Source organism: Bubalus kerabau, chromosome 15 (assembly GCF_029407905.1).
Source record: "Bubalus kerabau isolate K-KA32 ecotype Philippines breed swamp buffalo chromosome 15, PCC_UOA_SB_1v2, whole genome shotgun sequence".
NCBI lineage: Eukaryota > Metazoa > Chordata > Mammalia > Artiodactyla > Bovidae > Bubalus > Bubalus kerabau.
Window position 1 is genome coordinate 48,473,172 of NC_073638.1, and position 25,268 is coordinate 48,498,439.

General features: G+C 40.6%; 1 protein-coding gene and 1 pseudogene across 1 annotated transcript; both read left to right on the plus strand.

Moving 5' to 3' along the window:
• The first annotated feature begins 2,087 nt into the window (after positions 1-2,087).
• Positions 2,088-3,703, plus strand: LOC129629069 (hemoglobin subunit beta-like). Its single transcript, XM_055548855.1, has 3 exons — positions 2,088-2,219; positions 2,348-2,570; positions 3,471-3,703. The coding sequence occupies exons 1-3, from the start codon at positions 2,134-2,136 to the stop codon at positions 3,597-3,599; spliced, it is 438 nt and encodes a 145-aa protein (XP_055404830.1). The 5' UTR covers positions 2,088-2,133; the 3' UTR covers positions 3,600-3,703.
• Positions 3,704-17,738: 14,035 nt separating this feature from the next.
• On the plus strand, positions 17,739-20,818 carry LOC129627780 (hemoglobin subunit epsilon-1-like; annotated as a pseudogene).
• The last annotated feature ends 4,450 nt before the right edge of the window (positions 20,819-25,268 follow it).

A 25,268-nucleotide genomic window follows, 5' to 3' on the forward strand; every position in this document is an offset into this window, starting at 1 on the left:
AATACAAAAATCCTGAAGAGACATGTCCAAAGTTTCCCAGAAGTCCTTTCACTCACATATGCCTGACCTCTGATATTAGGGGTGTGAATTAGGATGTTTAAAAGAGTACAAATATAAAGCAATGATAAAGCTAATGGAGATTTCAATTTAATCCATTGAAACACAAAACCTAAAGGTCCAACCAAATGTAGCTTTTTGTTTTTAACATTTAAAACATTTGAAAGATTTCTTTTCCCGGAAGTCAACATGTGGAAATTTTTTTCTAAGTATAGACCAATAGTTAGAGCCTCTTTGTTTGAGGGTTGCAGAAAAGAGTGTATATAAATTGAAAATGTTTAAATTCTATAATTTTTACCCCTATAATCTTTTGTGGGCATATAATTGTGCCCTAACTTCCAGAAAGCTAGGCAAGAGCCAAGACTTTTCCACATGTCTGAAAATATCAGAATGAATTTGTTCACAAGTACTTGAATGGGAATGGGCCGGGTTAAAGGGGTGAGGAATCTTCATTTACCTAGCAGTGATGGGAAAAATACTTTGGAGGATGGAGTAAAGAAAGCTGGACATTTATGAATTTCTTTGTGACAACTAGAAATGCAGAAGTCCTTTCCTTCTAGTTCACCTAAAAATATATTAGTTGGAGTTACAGAGACATAGAGCTGAAAGAATGAGAGATTTTTTTGAACACGTTTTGCCAGTGATGGCAAAGGTGAGAGAAAGGTGACTCTAGACATCAAGTTGTCTGAATCAGGAGAAGGTTCTAAGGAGAGAGATCATGGAAAGTAAATATATATGCTCTTATCCTTACTGAAAGGAAGTAGAAATTGAGGAAGAAGGGAAGATGCTGAAAGTACAGATGGTAGAAAGTAGGGGAACCTCAGGGAACTCTGAAGTTCTGCTGAGCTCAGAAATGCTTGCTGATTTTGCTTTTTTCATTGAATCTTCTAGTAGTAAGAAATAGACCTCTATACCTCAGAACTTTTTTCTTGCCTAAGAAGGTAAGAGGATTTATTATATGGGTGGGAGGAGGGGCAAAGAGAGAAGAAATATTTGAAAAGCTGTAGATAATGAAGAATAAATTTTAGAGAAAGAAGGTATAAATAAAGTATATAGAGAAAACAAAATTATGGATGAATAAAATAGAAGTAATTCTTATGAACACAGTATTCTTAGAGGCTTAGAGAGAGAAAACAAATAATCCGATTCAAGCTGTAATGTCTTTCCACAATTTTATCCCTCCTTTTAAATCATGGAGAAGCCTCTCTGTTCTTTCAGACACTTTCCCAGGTCAGTCCATGAAGAAACAAGTTATATGCCTCTACTAGTCTTTGAACACATTACCTCTCTCAGGGTTATTGAAACCTTGGGGTTATGATTGATTTTTCACTTATTTGTATTTCTTACTACATGGAGAGGTCTCTATGTTTTCACATATGGATTAATGGAGTAAGTATTTCACAGGACCTCTCGATCCATACTTATTCTATTTTTCTATCATTATTTAATTGGCCATAAATTAAATTAAGAAAAAATTGAATGAGTAGATAAGCAAATGAATATTTGTTTTCATACCAGAACGATTTAATCCCAAACAAGCAAACAAAAGAGATGCACATTTAGAACAGGGGCAGAGGTTGTATCCAGGCTGTACTTGGAATTCTTTTGCATATTCTGAAGGCACAGGAGATGATCCATCCACATAGTCTTAAGTCGAATCATAGTGGACAAATCCTTTCCATTTTCTGGAGCCCAGATTCTTCATTTGTGTAATAAGAAAATTGAGGAGGTGGTTTCCAAGAGGCTACCTCGTTGTGATTCTAAAATCTCTACAAGCAAACTTGCTAAGGAAGATGACTTTAATAGCAATTTGTATTGCTGGAATGACTGAGATCTAGAGATGCCCAGAAAGAGGGCTGATGGTCTAAAGTCAGTGCCAGGAAGACCAAGGAGAGGTATGACTATCATCATTCAAGCCTCACCCTGTGGAACCACAACTTCTCATGAGCCAATCTGCTCACAGAAGCAGGGAGGGCAGGAGGCAGGGCTGGGCATAAAAGGAAGAGCTGGGCCAGCTGCTGCTTACACTTGCTTTTGACACAACCGTGTTCACTAGCAACTACACAAACAGACACCATGCTGACTGCTGAGGAGAAGGCTGCCGTCACCGCCTTCTGGGGCAGGGTGCATGTGGATGAAATTAGTGGTGAGGTCCTGGGCAGGTAGGTATCCCACTGACAAGGCAGGTTTAAGGAGAGTGAAATGCACCTGGGCGTGTGAGGACAGAGCCCTCCCTGAGATTCTGAGAGCTGCTGACTTCCTCTGACCTTGTGCTGTTTTCTCCCCCTAGGCTGCTGGTTGTCTACCCCTGGACTCAGAGGTTCTTTGAGTCCTTTGGGGACTTGTCCACTGCTGATGCTATTATGAACAACGCTAAGGTGAAGGCCCATGGCAAGAAGGTGCTGGATTCCTTTAGTAATGGCATGAAGCATCTCGACGACCTCAAGGGCACCTTTGCTGCACTGAGTGAGCTGCACTGTGATAAGCTGCACGTGGATCCTGAGAACTTCAATGTGAGTTTGTGCAATGCTCAGTGTTCTCCTTCTTCTTTTTATGATCAAGCTCATGTTATGGGGAGAAAGCTGAATGGCAGGACATAGTTTAGAATGGAGAAGAGGTATTCTGGTTAGAGTGCTAAGGACTCCTCAGAACCGTTTAGACTCTTTTAAACTCTTTGCTCACAACCAGCATTTCCTCTGACTCATTCTTGTTCTCTGTTGTCTGCAATGTCCTCTTTTTAATTATACTTTATTTTGAGGGTTTAATTTGAAAAAAATATTTATTTTATCAACTTTAAAAATTGTATCTAATATTTTCCCCTTATCTGTTTCTTTCAAGGAATAAAATGTTCTATTGCTTTTTGAAATGATTCAAAATAATAAAAATGATAACAAGTTCTGGATTAAGTTAGAAAGAGAGAAACATTTCTAAATATATATTCAGGAAGATATAGGTAGATTCACATCAATAGTAACAACTTCACTTCAGTCATCTTTGTGCTTATATCCTACGGCCACAGCTTGGTATGAGACTGAAATACCCTGAATCTAACCTTGGACTTTGCTCATAGCTCAGTTGGTAAAGAGTCTGCCTGCAATGCAAGAGATCCCAGTTCTATTCTTGGGTCGGGAAGGACATCTGGAGAAGGGATAGGCACCCACTCCAGTATTATTAGGTTTCCCCTGTGGCTCAGCTGGTAAAGAATCTGCCTGCAATGTGGGAGACCTGGGTTCTATCCCTGGGTTGGGAAGATCCCCTGGAGAAGGGAAAGACTACCCACTCCAGTATTCTGGCCTGGAGAAATCCATGGACTGTATAGTCCATGGGGTTGCAAAGAATCAGACACGACTGAGAGACTCTCACTTCACTCACCTGCACTAACCCTGCCCTTGCTTAATGTCTTTTCCACACAGCTCCTGGGCAACGTGCTAGTGGTTGTGCTGGCTCACCATTTTGGCAAGGAATTCACCCCGGGTCTGCAGGCTACTTTTCAGAAGGTGGTGACTGGTGTGGCCAATGCCCTGGCCCACAGATATCATTAAGCTCCCTTTCCTGCTTTCCAGGAAAGGTTTTTTCATCCTCAGAGCCCAAAAATTGAATATGGAAAAATTATGAAGTGTTTTGAGCATCTGGCCTCTGCCTAATAAAGACATTTGTTTTCATTGCACTGGTGTATGTAAATTATTTCACTGTCTCTTACTCAGATGGGCACATGGGAGGGCAAAACACTGAAGACATAAAGAAATGAAGGGCTAGTCAAGGCACTGAGAAAATATATCAGTATCTTGGACCCCATGACAGCAGTGGTTGTAAATAGCTGATGTTATGGAAAACAGGCTCTGCGCCTTAGCCTTACTCTCCCTTAAAGAATACAAGTTGCAGCTTGATTTTGGAGTTAGATCATTGCTAAGTTTTATTTAAATAAATTATGTTATTTAGCCTTTCTTGTAAATGTCTTCTCTCTCTTTTAATTATCCAGAACATCACTTAGATTCATTAAGTTCTTCTGCCTAATGACACCACTGTTTTAAGATTTTCTTTATGCATTTTACTGTCCCCATTGCTCTTTCTCCCCTGACCTCTTTTTATCCTAGTTTTCTCTACCATCTTAAAAGAACTACAAGAAGGACAGAACCTTCTGTGCTGGATTCTGAAAATGACATATGAATTATGAGTAATCCTTGTTCCTTCTTGCATCCTAATTCTGAATCTCAGTTCAGTTCACTTCAGTCTCTCAGTTGTATACCATTCTTTGCAATCCCATGGACTGCAGCATACCAGACTTCCCTGTCCATCACCAACTCCTGGAGTTGCTTAAGTTCATGTCCATCGAGTTGGTGATACCATTCAACCATTTCATCCTCTGTCGTCCCCTTCTTCTGCCTTCAATCTTTCCCAGCATCAGGGTCTTTTCCCTGAGTCGGTTCTTCACATCAAATGGTCAAAGTATTGAAGTTTCAGCTGCAGCATCGGTCCTTCCAATAAATATTCAGGACTGAAACTTCAGGTTTGACTGGTTTGATATCCTTGCACCCCAAGGAACTCTCAAGAGTCTTCTCCAACATCACAGTTCAATGCCATCAATTCTTTGGTAGTCAGCTTTCTTTATGATCCAACTCTCACATCCATACATGGCTACTGGAAAAACCATAGCTTTGACTAGATGGAACTTTGTTGGCCAAGCAATGTCTCTGCTTTTTAATATGCTGTCTAGGTTTGTTATAGCTTTTCTTCCAAGGAGCAAGCGTCTTTTAATTTCATGGCTGCAGTCACTATGTGCAGTGACTTTGGAGCCCAGGAAAATAAAGTTTGTCACTATTTCCATTGCTTCCCCATCTCTTTGCAATCAAATGATGGGATTGGATGCCATAGTCTTCGTTTTTTGACTGTTGAGTTTTAAGACAGCTTTTCAATTCTCTTCTTTCACTTTCATGAAGAGGCTGTTTAGTTCCTCTTTGGTTTTTGCCATAAGGGAGGTGTCATCTGCATATATGAAGTTATTGATATTTCTCCTGGCAACCTTGATTCCAGCTTGTGCTTCATCCAGCCCTGCATTTCTCATGATGTACTTTGCATAGAAGTTAAATAATTGAGGTGACAATACACAGCTTTGACCTATTCCTTTACCAGTTCTGAATCTAGTTGGGGAGCTGCTGAAAGTAACACATCTAACAAGTGACTGTAAATGAATGTATTCAAGGTTTTTATGAGATCAGATGATGAAGCCCTTGGTATGAAATGGGTGGTAAAGATAAGTAGTATAGACAATTGTCCAAAAGACAAGAAGACAAAAGTCAGAAAAGCAAAGGAGGATAGCATAGGCCAAATCACTGATGAATAATGTGTTTGTGTATTCTGAGAATTTCAGGTAAACAGGAAAGACGAAGCAAAACTGCCTGGGATAGAATAGAATAGATAATATATTTTGGTGTACACTGTGGATGCATTCTTAAAGTTAAAAATTCGCCAACAAGAACATACCATCTAGACATTACTCACAAGATATTTGCACTGCTAATCGACAAGTAAAGTAAGGTGGTTTAACAGTTTAGATATCATTTTGAATCAGAGAGCCAGGACTGAAAAAAAAAAAAAAATTACTACTGTGACCTTGTGAAAAATCAGCTACCCTTGTTAAATTGGTATATAATGTCATCTTTAAACGTTGCAGGGAAATGAAAAAAAAAAGCCTCAACACAACTCCTACTTTGACTTTTAACAAAAGTTAATGTCTGGTGAGAATTCACAAAGAGTAAGTTGACTCATTTAACATCTCTTCCTAAATGCAAGAGATCTCAGGCTGAAATGGCAATATTGAAGAGTAGGGAATTTTGGAGCCTTCTTTTTAATGGATCTTGACAACAAAGCAACCATGCTAGCTGCATCCATGTTTAAAAGAAAGTTGAATTGGTATGTACGTCTGGAATCAACAAGTTAAATAAAAGTCTCTCATTTTTAAGTCAAAGGCTTTAGGGGGTCAAATCAGAGATGAAATTGTACTCTTCATGTAGTGTGTGGACTTCTCATTGCAGTGTCTTGTCTTGGTGAGCACACACTCTTGGGTGCACAGGCTTCAGCAGTAACAGTGTGTGGGCTTCAGTAGTCTGGTGCAGGCTCAGTAGCCACGGAGCTCAGGTTTAGTTGCTTTGCAGCATGTGGAATATTCCCAGACCAGGAATTAAAGCATGTCCCTTCCTTTGGCAGACAAATTGTTATCTACTGTACACCAGGCAAGTCCTAGGTCTCACGTTTTTAAGATTCCACATAGTGTACATCCTGTTTGCAGGGTTCTGTGGTTATGGACTGAGATATGAGGATGAAAGAGGGGGGCATGAAACAGGAAAAGGGAAACCTTGTTCACCATTGTAGGGCACTACCAACATCTGCTGACAAAGGGCCCGTGACATGCTGGGCAGATCTGACTGGGGATGACACCAGGCAACGCTCGATTTAAGGAACCATCTCAGGCCCATCTTGGCGCTACTGCTCTCAGGGGAAAATGTCTTACCTTCTAGGCCTCTGATCAGTACCCAAGAAGTGCTGTCACTCTCCCTGTCACTTTGGCTAAAAGTTGAATGTGTGAACATGCTCCAGAGATATTTTCTGAGTTTCCTACCTACCCATCTACCATCTTCATTTTATTTTATTTATTTAATTTTGGCTGCCCTAGTCCTTCATTGATGCATGTAGGCTTTCTCTAGTAGTGGCAAGGAAGGGCTACTTACCAGTCATGGTGCTTAGGCTTCTTACTGTGATTTCTCTTGCTGTGGACCATGGACTCTAGTGTACATAGACTTCAGCAGCTGTGGTGCTTAGGCTCAGCAGTTGTGGCCCATGGGCTTAATTGCTCAGTGGCATGGAATCTTTCTGGACTTATCAGGGATTAAACCTGTATCCCCTACATTGGCAGGTGCTTTTTTAACCACAGGACCACCAGGGAAGTACCACTATCCTCATTTAAAAGCAAGAATTCTGAATCAGTTAGAGTGATGAACAAAGGAATTGACGAGACTCAACATAAAGACTCTTCTTGTCTGGCTTTTACATCTTTCCACACAGATACTCACATTCAGAAATTAGCATGTACAAGAGCATGTGCATGCATGCACACTCATACACACACCCACAGCTCACAAATTCCACATCCTGTTAGAAAATCCACTTGGTGTTAAACATTTATTTACTGGTTGACCCCTTGCTACCACCTCCCTGGTGTAAGGCAATGTAATCTCCACCTGCATGCTTACTGCAGACTCCTAACTGATCTTTCTACCACTGCTCCTGACAGTGTCTTCCCAATATGGCAGTCAAAGCACACTGGTAGAAATGCAAATTGTGTATGGTAATCTCTTTGTCCAAAGTTCTCTGGTATTTTCCTGTATCACTCATAATAAAGCCAAATTTCATAGAATAACACTTGCTAATATTTATATTGGCACCTACAGACTTCCTCTGTGGCTCAGTGGTAAAGGATGCACATGCAATGTGGAAGTTACCGGAGACTCAGGATTGATCCCTGGGTCGGGAAGATCCCCTGGAGGAAGGCATGGTGACTCATTCCAGTATTCTTGCCTGGAAAACCCTATGGACAGAGGATCCTGGCAGGCTACAGTCCATATGGTCATAGAGTAGGATGAGACTGAAGTGACTTGGCATGCATGCAAGCTTGTTGGCACCTATAAATTTAAAAGGGCTTCTCTGATGGCACTGGTGGTAAAGAACACACCTGCCAATGCAGGAGACATAGGTTTGGTCCCTGGGTTGGGAAGATCCCCTGGAGGAAGGCATGGCTACCTAGTCCAGTATTCTTATCTGGAGAATCTCATGGACAGAGGAGCTGGTGGCTACAGTCCAGGTTGCAAAGAGTCAGACATGACTGAAGCATCTTAGCATGCATGAACACATACATAAACACCCCCCACTACATGCATACAAAAACATCAGTAGAGTAATGCCAAAAGAGGTAATGCCAATCAACGCTACTTAAGTTCAGTTGTCACTCAGTCATGTCCGACTCTTTGCGACCCCATGAATTGCAGCACACCAGGCCTCCCTGTCCATCACCAACTCTTGGAGTTCACTCAAACTCATGTCCATCGAGTCAGTGATGCCATCCAGCCTCATCCTCCCTCTGTCGTCCCCTTCTCCTCCTGCCCCCAATCCCTCCCAGCATCAGGGTCTTTTCCAATGAGCCAACTCTTCACAAGTGGTGGCCAAAATACTGGAGTTTCAGCTTTAGCATCAGTCCTTCCAATGAACACCTAGAAGTGATCTCCTTTAGGATGCACTGGTTGGACTTCCTTGCAGTCCAAGGGACTCTCAAGAGTCTTCTCCAACACCACAGTTCAAAAGCTTCAATTCTTCGGTGCTCAGCTGTCTTCACAGTCCAACTCTCACATCCATACATGACCACTGGAAAAACCATAGCCTTGACAAGATAGACCTTTATTGGCAAAGTAGTCTCTGCTTTATAATATGCTGTCTAGGTTGGTCATAACTTTCCTTCCAAGGAGTAAGCTCAATGCTATTTAGACCTCAGCAAACAGGGCCTTGATGAAATTAGTTAGTTTCAGAATGTAGCCCATTTGCTTGTAGGTTTAGGTTGACTCTTGAAGACTTATTTTGGCCAAAATAAAAGGCACACAAGCCTAAAAATAGAAATCAATATAATTATTTATTAATTTACATTGGGATTTATAACTTGAATTTTCATGTCTTTGTGAGTAATACATGCTTTCCTTATATCAATCAAGTAAAAGTAGAGGAAGCAAACTTACAGGGCAGGTAGCTGGATTCAGTCATGCCAAGAAAGCATCTTAACAGTAAGTTCAGACATGGCTTATTCATCTTCTTCATGTGAAAGATAGATATGGCCTGAACATAAATATTATGTGAGGTTCAACGTCTCTAGATTCCTAGTCAACAGAGCAACCTTCTTTTTCCTAAACTTCCCCTTGTTGTTCAATTCTCTAATGATTAACACACTTTTTACACTTTGGAACATTCCAAAGATTATAGTTAAGAGTTTCTGGCCTGGGAAGCATTCTTTTTCTTTCAGGTGATTTTGTGTCTGTTTTTTTTTTTTTTTTTTTTGTATTTAAATTAGATTTCATAAATTTTTAAACTAAGTTTATTTTTAATTGCAATTAAAATTAGAGTGAAATTTGTTCCTCTGGCTTTCAAGGTCTTGGATGTTATCTAGCCACTGTAGCCTTCATATTTTGACAGTATTCACATATTTATAAACATACACACACACACATATATTTTACACAGCACATATTGACAAGGCATGTTTGAACAGTTAACCATGCAAGACCCCAAGCACAAACCCATAAGCTCTTTCACTTATCTACTTGCATGGAGACTAAGGACAGAGTCTTTGAAAGCAGTAGGAGAAGCACCCTAGCTTTCATTGTCTTTAGCTAGTCCTCTCCTTTGCCACAGCTCTGTGTCCTCCTGAACCCTTATCTAGGTTCACACTTCCTGATCCACTGAGCTATCTCCAGTCCAAGTACGCGGAAGAAGAAAACTACTGGAATGGTCTACCTCTGTTAATTAAAAACACACCAAAATAAAATAAATGCCCCACCCCCTTATGAGCCCCAGAAAGCATGTGAACACTTGGAAGAAATAGGAGATGGAGGAGAAGAATAAGACAGAAGAGAACAAGAAGGAGAAGGGGAGGGTTAGGAGGAGGAAAAAGAAGAAGGAGAAGAATAAAGGAAAGGGAAAGAAAAAAAAAAAACCTAAATGAAACAGGTACAGGAAATAATTGGTGGCACTGAGGCCTGAATGGGCTAGAGGAGAAAGCAGGGCTACAGTAGCTTGTTGGTCTAGGAAACTAAGAAACTTGCCTTTCCCTCAGAGATACCTCAGACTCAGTAAGATAGGGTCTGTGAAAATTTGGTTTCAGAAAGAGTCTTTCTGGGGCTAGAATTAGCAAAGTTTGAAAGGGGGTTGGGCCTTCCCCTGGGGTGCTAGTGGTAAAGAATCCTCCTGCCAATGCAGGAGACTTAAGAGGTATAGGTTTGATCCCTGGGTCAGAAGATCCCCTGGAGGAGGGCATGGCACTCACTCCAGTATTCTTGCTTGGAGAATCCCATGGACAGAGGAGCCTGGCAGGCTACAGTCCATAGGGTCCCACAGAGCTAGACATGACTAAAGTGGCATAGCATGGCACGGCATGGAAAGGGGCTTGGGAGAGGAGCAATTGCTAACCGCCCTCACTAGACCATATAATACAAAGGATCTTCGTTTCTCATAATTTCTCATAGTAGATGATCTTATTAATGGGTAAGATCTAAATATAAGCATCACTGCTTCCATTTAAGCCCTGCTTAGTTACTAAACTTCAAATCTATCCTGTTTCAGATATGTGTAGATTTTTTTTCAAGTGCCAAGCTATGTCTTAGTTCATAGACTACATTAAGTAATAGTATTTAAACTGGACATAAAACCCCTGGAATTTCTCAAAAATTTGATTATAAAAATAAATGAAAGCAACAGGCTTCCCTCATAGCTCAGTTGGTAAAGACTGCCTGCAGTGCAGGAGACCTGGGTTTAATCCCTGGGTTGGGAAGATTCCCTGGAGAAGGGAAAGGCTACCCACTGCAGTATTCTGGCCTGGAGAAATCCATGGATGCAGAGTCCATGGGGATGCAAAGAGTCGGGCACAACTGAGAGACTTTCACTTTCTTTTACTTTTGCCTAAGGTAAAAAAAAAAAAAAAAAAAAAAAAAAATCAATGAAGCCAAGAAAGTAAAGTTATAAAATGGGAAAATGAAAAATTTATGACTTTTCTAAGGTGCCACATTCCAGCTTTAACCTTCAAAGTTCATTATGAAGACAAATGTGCAATGACTGGCTGGTTTTGATTTTCCATTCCCTCTTCCTAGTAAAGATTCCTCTTGCTTAATTAACATTCTCAGGCTATGCCTAAGTCACAGTGGTCCCAGAGCTCCTTCAAACCAACAATGTCTATACTCTCAGCCAACGAAATAAAGAAATCCCTCTAGGAATGGACCCAGCTTGGGTTCAGAGTCACCTTCAATCTTTGTGAGAGCTGATGCAGAGGCCCTGTGTTTACAAAGCAGGATTGTTGCCCGGCTAGTAGTTGTGCCTGTTCTCTAGTTCATTGGAATTATTAATATAGCAAAAGATATTCATTGGCTTCCTGCCTGGCAGCCATTACAATTTCAGCTACTAGTGTACCCAGGGGCTTCTTCCCTGGTAGCTCAAACAGTAAAGAATCCACCTATAATGCAGGAGACCTGGGTTCAGTCCCTGGTTTGGGGAGATCCACTGGAGAAGGAAATGGCAATTCACACCAGTATTCTTGCCTGGAGAATCCCCATGGACAGAGGACCCTGGCAGGCTGCAGTCCATGGGATTGCAAACAGTCGAACAGGACTGAGAGATTAAGCACAGTGGTGTCCAGTTTTTCTAGGCTAATGTAACACTTAATAGGAATTTTAATCTTATCTATTTCTATGATTAAAAAGATAAATTCAGATTATAATGAAAGCAGACTAAATTATAGCCTCTCTAATCAAAAATACTTAGCAGCCTTTTTTATATCTTCAGTGGTTTATAAACTCTGTTCATAATTTTCTAATTTTAAAATTGAAAATAAAAAACCATATTTGTGATGAAGGGTAACTTCGGAAGTACTTTTTTTCTCAGCCAATAGTATGAAAAAATGTAGTGGAATCAAAGATCTGTTTTTATCTCTTAACAATTTATAATTTATATAATTCTCCATGTTAATAGCACCTAAGGATAATACATTATTTGACTTAAAGGAATAGTATCTATGTCATATTTAGCTAGCAAGTTTTAATAAAATATTTTACTTTTCCTTGCTAAAAGAGGCATCTTATATTTCATAGAATCCTGGAGAGTTTACCAAAGTACAAATGCTACAAAATACAAAAGAGGAAAGAACAATCTTTGTCAAATTTAAATTTTGTTTTTAAAGTTTAAAGGTATTATTTAAATACCCTTAGATATAATATTTTTATTTTATCAATTTTAACTTATAGGCAGTTCAGTTCAGTTCAGTAGCTCAGTCATGTCTGACTTTTTGCAATCCCATAACCACAGCACACCAGGCCTCCCTGTCCATAACCAACTTCCAGAGTCCACCCAAACCCATGTCCATTGTGTCTGTGATGCCATCCAACCATCTCTTCCTCTGTCTTGTCCTTCTTCTCCTGCTCTCAATCTTTCCCAGCATGAGGGTCTTTTCAAATGAGTCAGCTCTTCGCATCAGGTGGCCAAAGTATTGGAGTTTCAGCTTTAACATCAGTTCCTCCAATGAACACCCAGGACTGATCTCCTTTGGGATGGACTGGTTGGATCTCCTTGCGGTCCATGGGACTCTCAAGAGTCTTCTCCAACACCACAGTTCAAAAACATCAATTCTTTGGTGCTCAGCTTTCTTTATAGTCCAACTCTCCTATCCATACATGACTACTGGAGAAACCATAGCCTTGACTAGATAGATCTTTTTTGGCAAAATAATGTCTCTGCTTTTGAATATGCTATCTAGGTTGGTCATAACTTTCCTTCCAAGGAGCAAGCGTCTTTTAATTTCATGGCTGCAATCACATCTGCAGTGGTTTTGGAGCCCAGAAAAATAAAGTCAGCCACTGTTTCCACTGTTTCCCCATCTATTTGCCATGAAGTGATGGGACTGGATGCCATGATCTTAGTTTTCTGAATGTTGAGCTTTAAACCAACTTTTTAACTCTCCTCTTTCAGTTTCATCAAGAGGCTCCTTAATTCTTCTTCACTTTCTGCCATAAGAGTGGTGTCATCTGCATATCTGAGGTTATTGATATTTGTTTTAAAAAGTCCTTTTCATTTAAATACCTTTAGATATAATATTTTTATTTTATTAATTTTAACTTATAGGCAATAAATGGATAATCTTAGTTTTTTCTGACCATTTAATCTTTCTGATGTATCATGGATAATCATATCACTTATCTCTCTAAACTTTGGGTTTTTCATCTGGGAAAAAGAGACAATAATCATGATATTTCATAGGTGACATAAGTAAGATATTTCAAAATGGGCAACTAAGATAATAGCTTGAATCAGCAAGCACCTAACTAAAAATGAAACTCTATTCAGGTTATGTGACTTCAGAATCAGAATTCATAAGCCTCTACCAAGCTATAGACATGCTGCCTTTCAAACCCTATAACATTTCTCTAAGCCTGTTCCACAACCTTTAGTAATAAGAAAGCAAGAGATGGATCAGATCCCTGGAAGCAAGCCAGTTCTGTTCCCAAAGGCAGTTTCCAGAGAAGGATACAGAGCCCTGAAGTAGGTATGAGGGAGAAGGAGAGGGACCAGCCTCACATCCTGAATTTAAGAGAAGATAGTGTCCACACTCTGGAAAGAGAATGGGATGTACTCAAACTATCTGCTTCAGGTGGGGTTTCTTTCCCCAACTCTTGGTCTTATAGAATCTGATTCTTATTCTCTGGGCTTTGACAATGTCTGATCCTCATATCCAAGGTCTAAGGAAAGAGTCACTGTCCTCATACTGTGGATCTATAGAAGTTTGCCTTGGAATCCTAGAGCCCTAAGTCTACTAATTAATATATCAAATGTAATTCAAAAGGATACATGCACCGCTATGTTTGAAGTAGCATTATTTACAATAATAGACAAGTAAGCAATCTAAATGTCTATCAAGAGATGAATGGAAAAGAAGATGTGTGTGTTTGTGTGTGTGTGTGTGTGTGTATAATTGTTGTTCTTTACTTACTAAGTTGTGTCTGATTCTTTAGCAACCCTATGGACTATAGCCCGCCAGACTCTCCTGTCCTTGGGATTCCCCAGGCAAGCATGGGTTGTCATTTCCTTCTCCAGGAGCTCTTCCTGACCGAGGGATGAAACTTACATCTCCTGCACTGGTAGGTGGATTCTTTATTACTGAGCTACCAGGAAAGCCCCCCCCGCCCCAAAAGAAGAAACAAATGGCCTTATATACAAAAGAGTAATAGACTTGCAGACAATAACCTTATGGTTAACAAAGGAGAAAGGTGAGCAAGGGATAAATTAGAAGCTTGGGATTAACATAAACATACTACTATATATTAAATAGATGAACTTACTGAATAACATAGGGAACTATAAGCAATATTTTGTAATAGACTACAAGGGAAAATAATCTAAAAAAAAAAAATATATATATATATAAACATTAAGTCCCCTCTGTATGAACGAGTTCAATTTTGAGGGTCCAATCCTAGGTCCAGCAGAGTTAGCCTACGTACTGAACTAACAAGGCTTTCCTGGTGGCTCAAGCTGTAAAGAATCCACATACAATCCAGGAGATGCAGGAGATATGGGTTCAGTCTCTGGGTTAGAAAGATCCCACTCCAGTATTCTTGCCTGGAGAAGTCATGGACAGAGGAACCTAGGAGGTTACAGTCCATAGGGTTGCAAGGAGTTGGGCATGACTGAGCATGCACTCAGTCAACAGACATAATCAGTTAATATAAGCAGACATATAGTACAGTATGTAATGTGTTTACAATACTTTTTACACAAATAACATAAAAAGCGAATACAAAATATAAAGAAAGCATTTTTGATCTTAAAGTATACTATCTTGAAAACTACCGTAGTACAGCACAGCAGCTGGCATACAGGGCTGGCATCGAGTGAGCAGGCAAGAAGAGGTACTGCCTGGAGGAGGGAGAAGAGGTGGGAGATGGTAGGGCTGGAGGATCATCAGCAATAGGAGATGGAGAGCAAGCCACGATTTCACTCACACCTGAAGTTGATGGAACACATGGCCACGTCTTTGAAAGTGTGCAACTTGAAGGTTCATATATAGGGGCTTTCTGTGTAACTGAATCACTTTGCGAAACACCTGAAACTAGCATAACATTGCAAACCAAATATAGAAAAAAAAATACTCTTATTCACACAAGGGCTATTCTTCACAATGTAGACAGACATTTCTTGTCCTTTCATTGGTCTTCTATTTCAGTAATAAAATATCTGCTCTCTTGACCTAGAATTGTGTCATCCTAGGTTTGAGCTATTTCAAATCCTAAAAGATGATGTTGCAACAGTGCTGTACTCAATATGCCAGGAAATGTGGAAAACTCAGCAGTGGCCACAGGACTGGAAAAGGTCAGTTTTCCTTCCAATCCCAAAGAAAGGTAATGCCAAAGAATGTTCAAACTACCGCTCAGTTACACTCTCTCATATGTTAGCAAACCAAAATTCTCCAAGCCAGGCTTCAACAGTGCATGAACTGTGAGCTTCCAGATATTTAAGTTGGATTTAGAAAAGGCAGAGGAACCAGAGATTAAATTGCCAATATCCTCTGGATCATTGAAAAAGCAAGAAAGTTCCAGAAGAGCAGCTATTTTGCTTTATTGACTACACCAAAGCCTTCAACTGTGTGGGTCACAACAAACTGTGGAATATTATTCAAGAGATGGGAATAAAAGGCCACCTGACCTGCCTCCTGAGAAATCTGTATGCAGGTCAAGAAGCAACAGTTAGAACTGGACATGGAACAGCTGACTGGTTCCAAATCAGGAAAGGAGTACATCAAGGCTGTATACTCTCCCTGCTTATTTAACTTATGCAGAGTACATCATGTGAACTGCCAGGCTGGATGAAGCACAAGCTAGAATCAAGGCTGCTGGAAGAAATATCAATAATCTCAGATATGAAGATGACACCACCCTTATGACAGAGAGCAAAGAAGAACTAAAGAGCCTCTTGCTGAAAGTGAAAGAGGAGAGTGAAAAAGTTGGCTTAAAACTCAATATTCAGAAAACTAAGATCATGGCATCTGGTCCCATCATTTCATGGCAAATAGATGGGAAAAAAAATGGAAACAGTGTGAGACTTTGTTTTGTTGGGCTCCAAAATCACTGCCAATGGTGACAGCAGCCATGAAATTAAAAGACCCTTGCTCCTTGGAAGAAAAGCTATGACGAACCTAGACAGCATGTTAAAAAGTAGAGACATTACTTTACTAACAAGGATCCATCTAGTCAAAGCTATGGTTTTTGTAGTAGTCATGTATGGATGTGAGAGTTGGACTATAAAAAAAGCTGAGTATTAAGAATTGATGCTTTGAACTGTGGTGTTGGAGAAGACTCTTGAAAGTCCCTTGGGCTGCAAGGAGATCCAACCGGTCAATCATAAAGAAAATCAGTCCTGAATATTCATTGAAAGGACTGATGCTGAAGCTTAAACTCCAATACTTCGATCGCTTGATGCAAAGAGTCAACTCGTTGGAAAAGACCCTGATGCTGGGAAAGATTGAAGGCAGGAGGAGAAGGGGACAACAGAGGATGAGATGGTTGGATGGCATCACTGATAGGATGGACATGAGTTTGAGTATGCTCCAGGAGTTGGTGATGATCAAGGAAGCCTGGCATCCTGCAGTCCATGGGGTTGCAAAGAGTAGGACATGCCTGAGCAACTTAAGTAACTGAGGTTAGGTAGTCTATCCTAGGGTGTCTTTTTAATTTTTCTTAAGGGAGGGAGAACTTTAGAAATGCTTGTAAAGGTCACAGCCCAAGAAAACTGATCCACTAAAGGCTGATTTTTAATTACACAGTTATGGGCTGCTTCTCCCCCACAACCCATTCCTTACCATCATATCAACAGGACTCCAGTAAAATAACAGTGGGTTGCAGATGAAAATGTTGTAAGGTACAGACTCTATTTGATGATGATGATAAGTTCTTAGGGAAGGCTACAGACAACAGGGACATCAAAATGCAAAACAAAACAAAGACACTAGAGAAATTTGAAGTCTCCATTACTGATGGCTTCAAAAAACATCGAACATACTCCAACATCTAGCCTCTCATATCAATTCATTTATTTCTCATGGTGATCACAAGTCCTAGTATTAAATAATTTCAGATTTCTTAGCTGCCTCACTGGTGTCAATAAGAAGAGAAAATCAAGAAGAAAACTCAGGGCAATATCTCCAGAGTGGACAATTTCTCTTGTTGTCACAGAGCAATGAACAGAGTTCCCTGGAAGCACAGGATGTAAGCTTATTCTGCCTGTTCTCTCTATGAAATAACCTTTGGATATTTTAATTTGGGATTGAGCTCTTAGTTCTATTGTAGATTTCTTGCATTTCAATTCAGCTTCCTGAAGTAACCATAAATGTGTGTGTGTGTTTTTTTTTTTCTCCCTTGGAAAACTAAAATCCAGAGCTTGTCTATAATTCACTCCTCAAGAGAGCTAGAACTGATTTGAGTTTCTTGTCTACGATTGTATTTTTTATCTTGAGCATGTTTTTTTCTTTGTCACCATCTCACCATCTTTAACCAATACTAAAATGGTTTGAATAGAACTCCTTCCTTGTCTGGTGCTTAGCTACACACCATGAGTCATTCTGGGAGAAGGAGAATGGGAGAGATGGATGCCATCGTGGAGGATGACATGGGAAGAGCTGAGAGCGAAAATGGGGAGTGAGTGGAAAATAGTGTTGCGGATGCAGGAGGACATAACAAAGGAAGGGTGTCTCAGGAACCAACACGTTATCATACACTCAATATACATCTTCCTTGCTGACCATCAGCTGTTCTTATTCCATGCCTGAGGGACACAGCCTAACCTTGGCCAGTGACTGAAAGGACAAGCAGGAGCAAGGGGGCAGAAGTTCAGCAGTAAAGAATAAAGGCCACAGCATCCAGCAGCAGCACAGACTTGCTTTTGATGCTTCTGTGATCACCTGTAAGCTCCATGACTTGACATCATGGTGCATTTTACTGTGGAGGAGAAGGCTGCTATCACTGGCCTGTGGGGCAAATGGAATGTGGAAGAGGCTGGAGGCGAGGCTCTGGGCATGTAGAAAGTGGGCTTCATGGGGAAGGATGGTGAATATGAGCCTGGCAAATTTTGAAAAAATTTTCAAGTCACTGATTTTCCATCTGCTATCTCCATCTCATAGGCTACTGGTCTTCTACCCCTGGACCCAGAAATTCTTTGACAGCTTTGGCAACCTGTCCTCTGCCTCTGCCATAATAGGAAACCCCAAGGTCAAGGCCCACGGCAAGAAGGTGCTGACCTCCTTCGGAGAAGCTATGAAGAACTTGGACAACCTCAAAGGTGCCTTTGCTAAGCTGAGTGAGTTACACTGTGACAAGTTGCACGTGGATCCTGAGAACTTCAGGGTGAGTTCAGGAAGTGTTCGTGCATTCCCTGTGGCTTTTTACTTTGCAGTAATAATGGAAGTTGAGTGTTTGATTGGAAAGACTAGCAAAGATCTCAGAAATCATAGATCAAACTAGGTGTTAGGAGGGCAGACTTCCAGCGGGCATACTGAGCCCACCTTGATTCAGGACTAGTGACATAAAGAGCTATGAGCAGCCTTACTGAGCATGCATGCTAAGTCGCTTCAGGTGTCAGATTCTTTGTGACCCCATGGCTGTAACCCACCAGGCTCCTCTATCCGTGGGATTCTCCAGGCAAGAATACAGAAATGTGCTGCCATTTCTTTTTCTAGGGGGTCTTCCCGACCCAGGGATCAAATCTGTATCCCTTACATCTGCACTGGCAGGCAGGTTCTTTACCATTAGTCTCACAGTGAACAGCCTGAAGTTTGCTTAAAAATTTTCAGAAACTTCTGTCAGAACTGGATGTATTTACCCCCCAGAAAATATCAAAGAGTAGCATATTTGTTCAAGGAGAAATAAAATCTGACTTTTGATAGATGAAGTCCAATCTCAAGGAAGGAGAAATATCTTATGTGATTCCTGATGACTGAAGTTAGGAAAATATTTGGGAGAATAATTTTTAGACCGTTCATCCCAAAGAAAAATAGATCAATTCTCTATTAAATTACCCATCAGTATTGTGACTAAGTGGAGGCATATTGCTGCATTGGTTGGAGGCTTTACTAAACTCATTCTAGGAACCCATGAAATCCTTTGAATATAAAAATTAGAAGGAGGGAGAGAGGCAAATAAAAATAGTGAAATAGGAGCAAGGGAAGGGCTGTAGGTAGAAAAATGTTGAATGGAGGGCTCATAGAATTTAAATTAAATTGAAGGACAGGCTTTTTGAGTTTATTGTACAGGTACAACCCATGGAGCAGTTGAAGATGTGGACTTGGGAGTGAGTGTAGGTACTAAGCCATTATTTTCCACAACTCTTTTAGGAAACTTCTACTTGGCATACTTAATTGTCATTCTGTCTCTCACCCAATAGCTCCTGGGCAATGTGATTGTAATTGTTCTGGCTACTCACTCTGGCAGAGAATTCACCCCTGACATGCAGGCTGCCTGGCAGAAGCTGGTGCTGCTTCTGGTGTTGCCACTGCTCTGGCCCACAAATACCGCTCAATCCTCTTTTCAATTCACCATTTTGTGTCCCCAGTGCCTTTCTTCTGCCCTTGGGGCTGGGGTTTGACCTTGAGAGCCCAGCTTCTGTTTAATAAAGTACATTCTATTCAGGGATCAAAAATTAACATTGTATCTTCTTTATCATTTCATCTTGTGCTAAAGGAGAAATGGTTCATTAGCTGAAGGATGGGGAGAGACATAGGAAGAAGTAACAGTCCCTTGAGAAGCATTGGGAAACTCATCAGTGGAAGACAGACATTCTGGTAGGATTTAGGGTTATTGGGAGAAAGTTAAGATGGAGAAAGAAGTTTTCTGTGGTTGGAAATGTTTATCTTAGTGGTTGCGGACTGACTGCCGAAGGGCAGTGTGGCAAAAACTTACTATAGCAGAAACGCAGATGTAGTAGGTGGTGTCTGAGAGAAAACAAGATAGATTTATAGTACATTGCAGAGAGTTTGCGGAAAAAAATAAAAGCTTTGTAGGGATTCATCATCTAGACTTGGGTTACTTTTTCAGTTTGCTCTAATGTACATTTTGAGACAACTAAGTTATCATATATCCTATGAGACTGAATTGGAGATAATAAGATCAGTTGAAGGGTGGCTGAGAATTTTCAAAAAATCTCCACGAACTAACAATAGCTTACCCTTTTCTGAAGGATTCCACTGTCTCCTTACAAAGCCAAGGTTAAGACACTTAAAATCATTCTATATCATATTCTGATTGAATGCAATGTGTACTAAAGTAAAATTAGAGCTAAGGTAGTGCATGAATTCGGACAAACAGGAGGATGACCAAAACTTCATGTAGGAGATAAGATAATAACTAAGTCTCATAGTTCAAAATTAGCCAGCCAGAGCTTGGCAATGTGCATGAAAATGGCTCTCTGGAAGTGGAAGAGAAAGTAAGACATAGGTAGAGGATTAGGAAAGACTAGATAATATAAGGTTTTGAAGATAAAAATATGTTATTACCTTGATAGTAGTAAGAGTAAGCAATAAATATTCTTAGAACTTTAAATGACTCAAGGAGTAGGATTTGGAGGGGCAAATAATCTGCTTAATTCACACAAAATGAATTGAAAATTGCAGACTAGACATGGATGCTAATTGAGGAGAACAGATATAATGGACTCAATCCAAGAAGAGCAGTGTGTTTATTTGTGTCTGACTTTTTGTGACTGTTTGGACTATAGCCTACCAGGCTCTTCTATCCATGGGATTTTCCTGGCAAGAATGCTGGAGCTTGTTGCCATTTCGTCTCCAGGAGATCTTCCTGATCCATTGATGGAACTTGCATCTCCTGCTTGGCAGGTAGATTCTTTACCGCCGACCTCCGGGGAAGCCCTGAAAGATCAAGGAGGTCTGCAAAAAGTGAAGGATGAAGAAGGGGAGAGTGAATAGGACGTATTTTCTGATTGACTGGGGTGGATGAGAAGGAAGGGGGTGGCAGCAGTTGAGAAAGCACAGCCTGACTCGAACAAGAAGAGACCTGCAATGACCTGGGGATGCCATATAAGAGAAGCATTAACTGAATTATTCTTGAGAATGTCACTGCCAGATTGCTTAGGGAATCATGAGCTCCAGGCTTTGAGTCAAACTGTCCTCTTGAGGACTGGCAAATTTAACTCTATGAGGCATTCATTTCATTATTTCCATACATTAACTACAGTCAGTTCAGTTCAGTTCAGTGTCTCAGTTGTGTCTACCTCTTTGCGACCCCATGGACCACAGCATGCCAGGACTCCCTGTTCATTACCAACTCCTGGAGTTTACTCAAACTCATGTGCATTGAGTCGGTGATGCCATCTGACCATCTCATCCTCTGTGGTCCCCTTCTCCTCCTGCCTTCAATCTTTCCCGGCATCCGGGGCTTTTCAAATGAGTCAATATGTCCTGTGAATTACTTTCGAATTTGGCCCTTTGTCTTCACAATGCGGCTAAAAGATCAGTGATTACATTTTTGCAGACTGTCAACACACTGGTCTGTCTGTGCTCCCTTACCTATTTATTTATTTGATGCATTGGATCTTAGTAATGGTTGGGAGATGTTTGTTGCGTCATTTGATCTCAGTAGTTACATCTCTGGGTGGGATCCTTGTTGCCCAACTAGAGATTAAATCCATGTTCCCTGCATTGTAAGGAGAATTTCTATCCACAGGACCACTAAGAAAGTCCCCCATTGCCTCTTAATATGCCCCTAAATAGAGTAAAGAAAGGCTCTCTGTGGCATGAAACCTTCTCATCCAGTCAGTCGATGAATGAGATCAAAGTACTTTTTAAAATCAGCAATCTCTTTTTCATCCTTCTTGCCTCTCAACTATTATTCTTACTCTGAATATCACTTTCACTTTTCACTTTCATGCATTGGAGAAGGAAATGGCAACCCACTCCAGTGTTTTTGCCTGGAGAATCCCAGGGATGGGGGAGCCTGGTGGGCTGCCATCTCTGGGGTTGCACAGAGTTAGACACAACTGATGCAACTTAGCAACAGCAGCAGCAGCAGCAGCTCATTATGTCCAGATATTAATTTCCTTCATGACAAATGATAATAGCTGAAAGTATTTGTTGATGGGGTTACTTATTCATTTTCTCTATCTTCTACCCCAAAATTAGATTCTTTGTCTATCTTAAATCTCCAGTACATACAACAATTATAACACAAAGTCATGCAACAAATAGTTATTGAATGTACATTTAAGGATCCATGGGAATGAAAGTTTGAAAAAACGTTATAATTTTATTTAATGTAAGAAGCATAATGTTTGATCAGCTGTCCCGAGATGGAATGTGTTCCTCAGAGCACAGTCAAGGACACTTGCCTGGCCTTTCCCCTGTGTTGTCATTTGTACTAATGGGGAGCCAGCTCTAAGACCTTAGAACCTGCTGCTTTGGTTTGAATTTGAGCATCCTGCTAGCTCTGCAATTTGAGATGCATCACTTAATACCTTCAGCTCTCATTCACCGATCATGTTTATCTAAGTTTATTTTTTAGAGAATTAAATACATTAATATATCTCACATCTTTAGTTCACTAATTGGAACATAAGCTCTCTTTATCTCTTTCTCTAAAAATAATTGACTGCATCTATAACTTCTATCTTTTAGCAGTAGTATTTATGTTATCTATAAGCTCTATCTATCTACATTATATGTGCATATGTATTCATAAATATATGCAATCTTTTGTCTCCAATAAGAATGCTTTTTTAAAAAATTTAGCTATAAGGATAGTTATCATTATTGAAACTGAGCTTCAATGGAAACTGAAGCTATATGATATTTGATATCATATATCAAATGATAATTTCAAAAATTATCATTATTGAAATTGAGCTTCAGTGGAAATAAAAGATCATTTTGTGAGGAAATGGAAAATTCAAAGCCTGAAATTGAGAAATCAGCAAGACAGGTTTAGAGGAAAGAGAAGTGATGAGTCCAAAAACAGAGAGATGGTAAGGAAACAAGGATAGCTGTGGGAGGTGAAACATTTGGCAGTATTGAGGTTGAAAGGAAAGAAACTCCGGAAGACTGAACTAAGAAAAAGAGGTAATGCAATAGGGACTAAAGACTGCTTTCAGAATGCCAAAGAGGTTTGTTTGGACTTTGTTTCCTTTTAGAAGAAACCTATATAGGGATGAGGAAAGTGTATACTGGAAAGTATACTTGTATGAAAGGAACTGTGCCTTTGTTATTTTTCACTTTTCCTCTCCTGGAGGCAGAAAAAAACATTGCCAAGGAGAAATGTCTATGCAGCATATGCTGGTTCTGTATAAGGAAAGAACTTAGAGTTCACAAATATATTGCTAAGGCTATTTATACATTAGGGCTTCCCTGGTAGCTCAGATGGTAAAAAATCTGCCCTCAATGTGGGAGACCTGGGTTCCATCCCTGGTTTGGGAAGGTCCCCTGAAGGACGGCCTGGCAACCCACTTCAGTATTCTTCCCTGGAGAATCCCCATGGAGGGAGGAGCCTGGCAGACTGCAGTCTATGCGATCAGACATGACTGACTAAGCATACAGCACATTCATACATTGGCTGGGCATTTGTACAGAATTGTTTCTAGACAGGTCATTTCAAGTTTGCATCCTATAAATTCAGAAGTAGGATGAAGTGTCTCTGAAGGAGGAAAACAGCTGGAACACGTGGGCTGGAGTGAATACAATAATAAAGCTATGAGTGTTTATTTTTATGCCCGCAAAATATGAAGTTGCTGGTGCTAAGAATATAGGAGGGAAATCATGGTCAAGTCCTAGTCTAGCAAGGGGAACAAACTAGCTGTGTTTAGAGACAAGGCAAGGCCCCAGGCTTTGCGGGAAGTTGATATCACTCAGTTCAAAATGGGAGCAGAGAGGCCAGCCCAGAACTCTCTGCTCACTGTGCACATCTGTTATCTCTCTCCACCTCCACAGCTCCTGGAAATTGTGCTAGTGATTGTCTGGCAAACCATTTTGATACAGAATTTCCCCCTCAGTTTAGGCTGCCCTGAAGACGACGGTGACTGGACTGGTGAACACCCTGGCCCACAAGTATCACTGAGGGTTCTGCCCAGTAATAGAGCATCACCAAGGAAAAGTTTTATTGTTCTAATAATAATAATAGCAACAATAACAAGAGTAGCAGTAGCAGTAATGCTCTGCTAAGAGTTCTTCTTTGAGTAATTGTCCTCAGGAATGCTTTTCTCATGTGCTTTATGTGGAAACATTAGAAATTCTATGTTGAACTGTATTTGGGGGGGGGGGGTCACCATTCAGTTTTTGCATGAAGTAGAAATTTCTGCAGGAAAATTAAAAACAGAGCACCGAAGGGATGTGGTTGGGACATACACTTGGGAGAAATATATACCCGTGAGTTTTTCCAGTTAAAGATACAGGAGCATTCAGGTGGGAGGGGAAGGGTATCAGGGGACAAGAGCTCCTCAGGACCACACAATTAAGTGGGTCTGAAAAAAGACCTCACTGAAGGCAAAGGTTCTGAGGTAGAGTACCTAAGTGGAGATTCTTTACAGGAAAATTAGCCCAGGTCTGAAGATGGCAATGTCCAGGCAAGTATGTCATTCCATTCTAAGAACATATTTTCTAAAAGCAGCTGGCTTGTCCCAGCCCTTGTGAAGACAGACTCGGGATGGGAGAGGTTGGAGGTCAGAGCAGTGGATCCTCTTTTCAAAGTCAACTCCAAAGAACTGCCCACGGGCTTTACTAAAGAACTGTCTAGTTAAAGTGAAGAGAGCTGCCTGAGAAGGTTAATTTTTTTTTTCAGGACTTTTTTTTTCTTTTAAATATTTATTTGTATTTATTTATTTGGTTTTGCCACGTCTTAGCTGTGGCAGGCAGGATCTTCAATCTTTGCACCATGCAGGATCTTTAAATGTGGTATGTGGGATCTAGTTCCCTGACCAGGGTTGGAACCTGGGGCCCTGCCTTGGTTTTTCAGAATCATAGCCACCAGACCACCAGGGAGGGAATGTTAAATTGATTGTTGCCATGAGGAGACCTAAGTGAGCAGGCTGGCTACAGCATTTCAAGAAGGAGAGACCATTGTAAACTGCTCAGAGAGAGGGACTGTCTAAAAAGTGAGAGAGAAAATCAGGAGTTACAGGTAACTTCCAGAATCATTGCCTGTTTTGCTGAAAGGATGGCAGCTATTCCCCAACATTCAGAGCTACAGAAGCCCCTGAGTCTGGGGTCTTGCAGGGGCACATACTCTGCTGAAGATGGGCATCAGGGCTAGAGATAGAAAGTACCCAGAGCCACCCCTGCAGGCCAGACCCCAGCTGAGTGTGAGTGAGGTTCCTGGCTGTGGTCATAGTTTCCGCTTTTTTGTTTTATTTCTCTGACTTATTTTCTTGAAGCA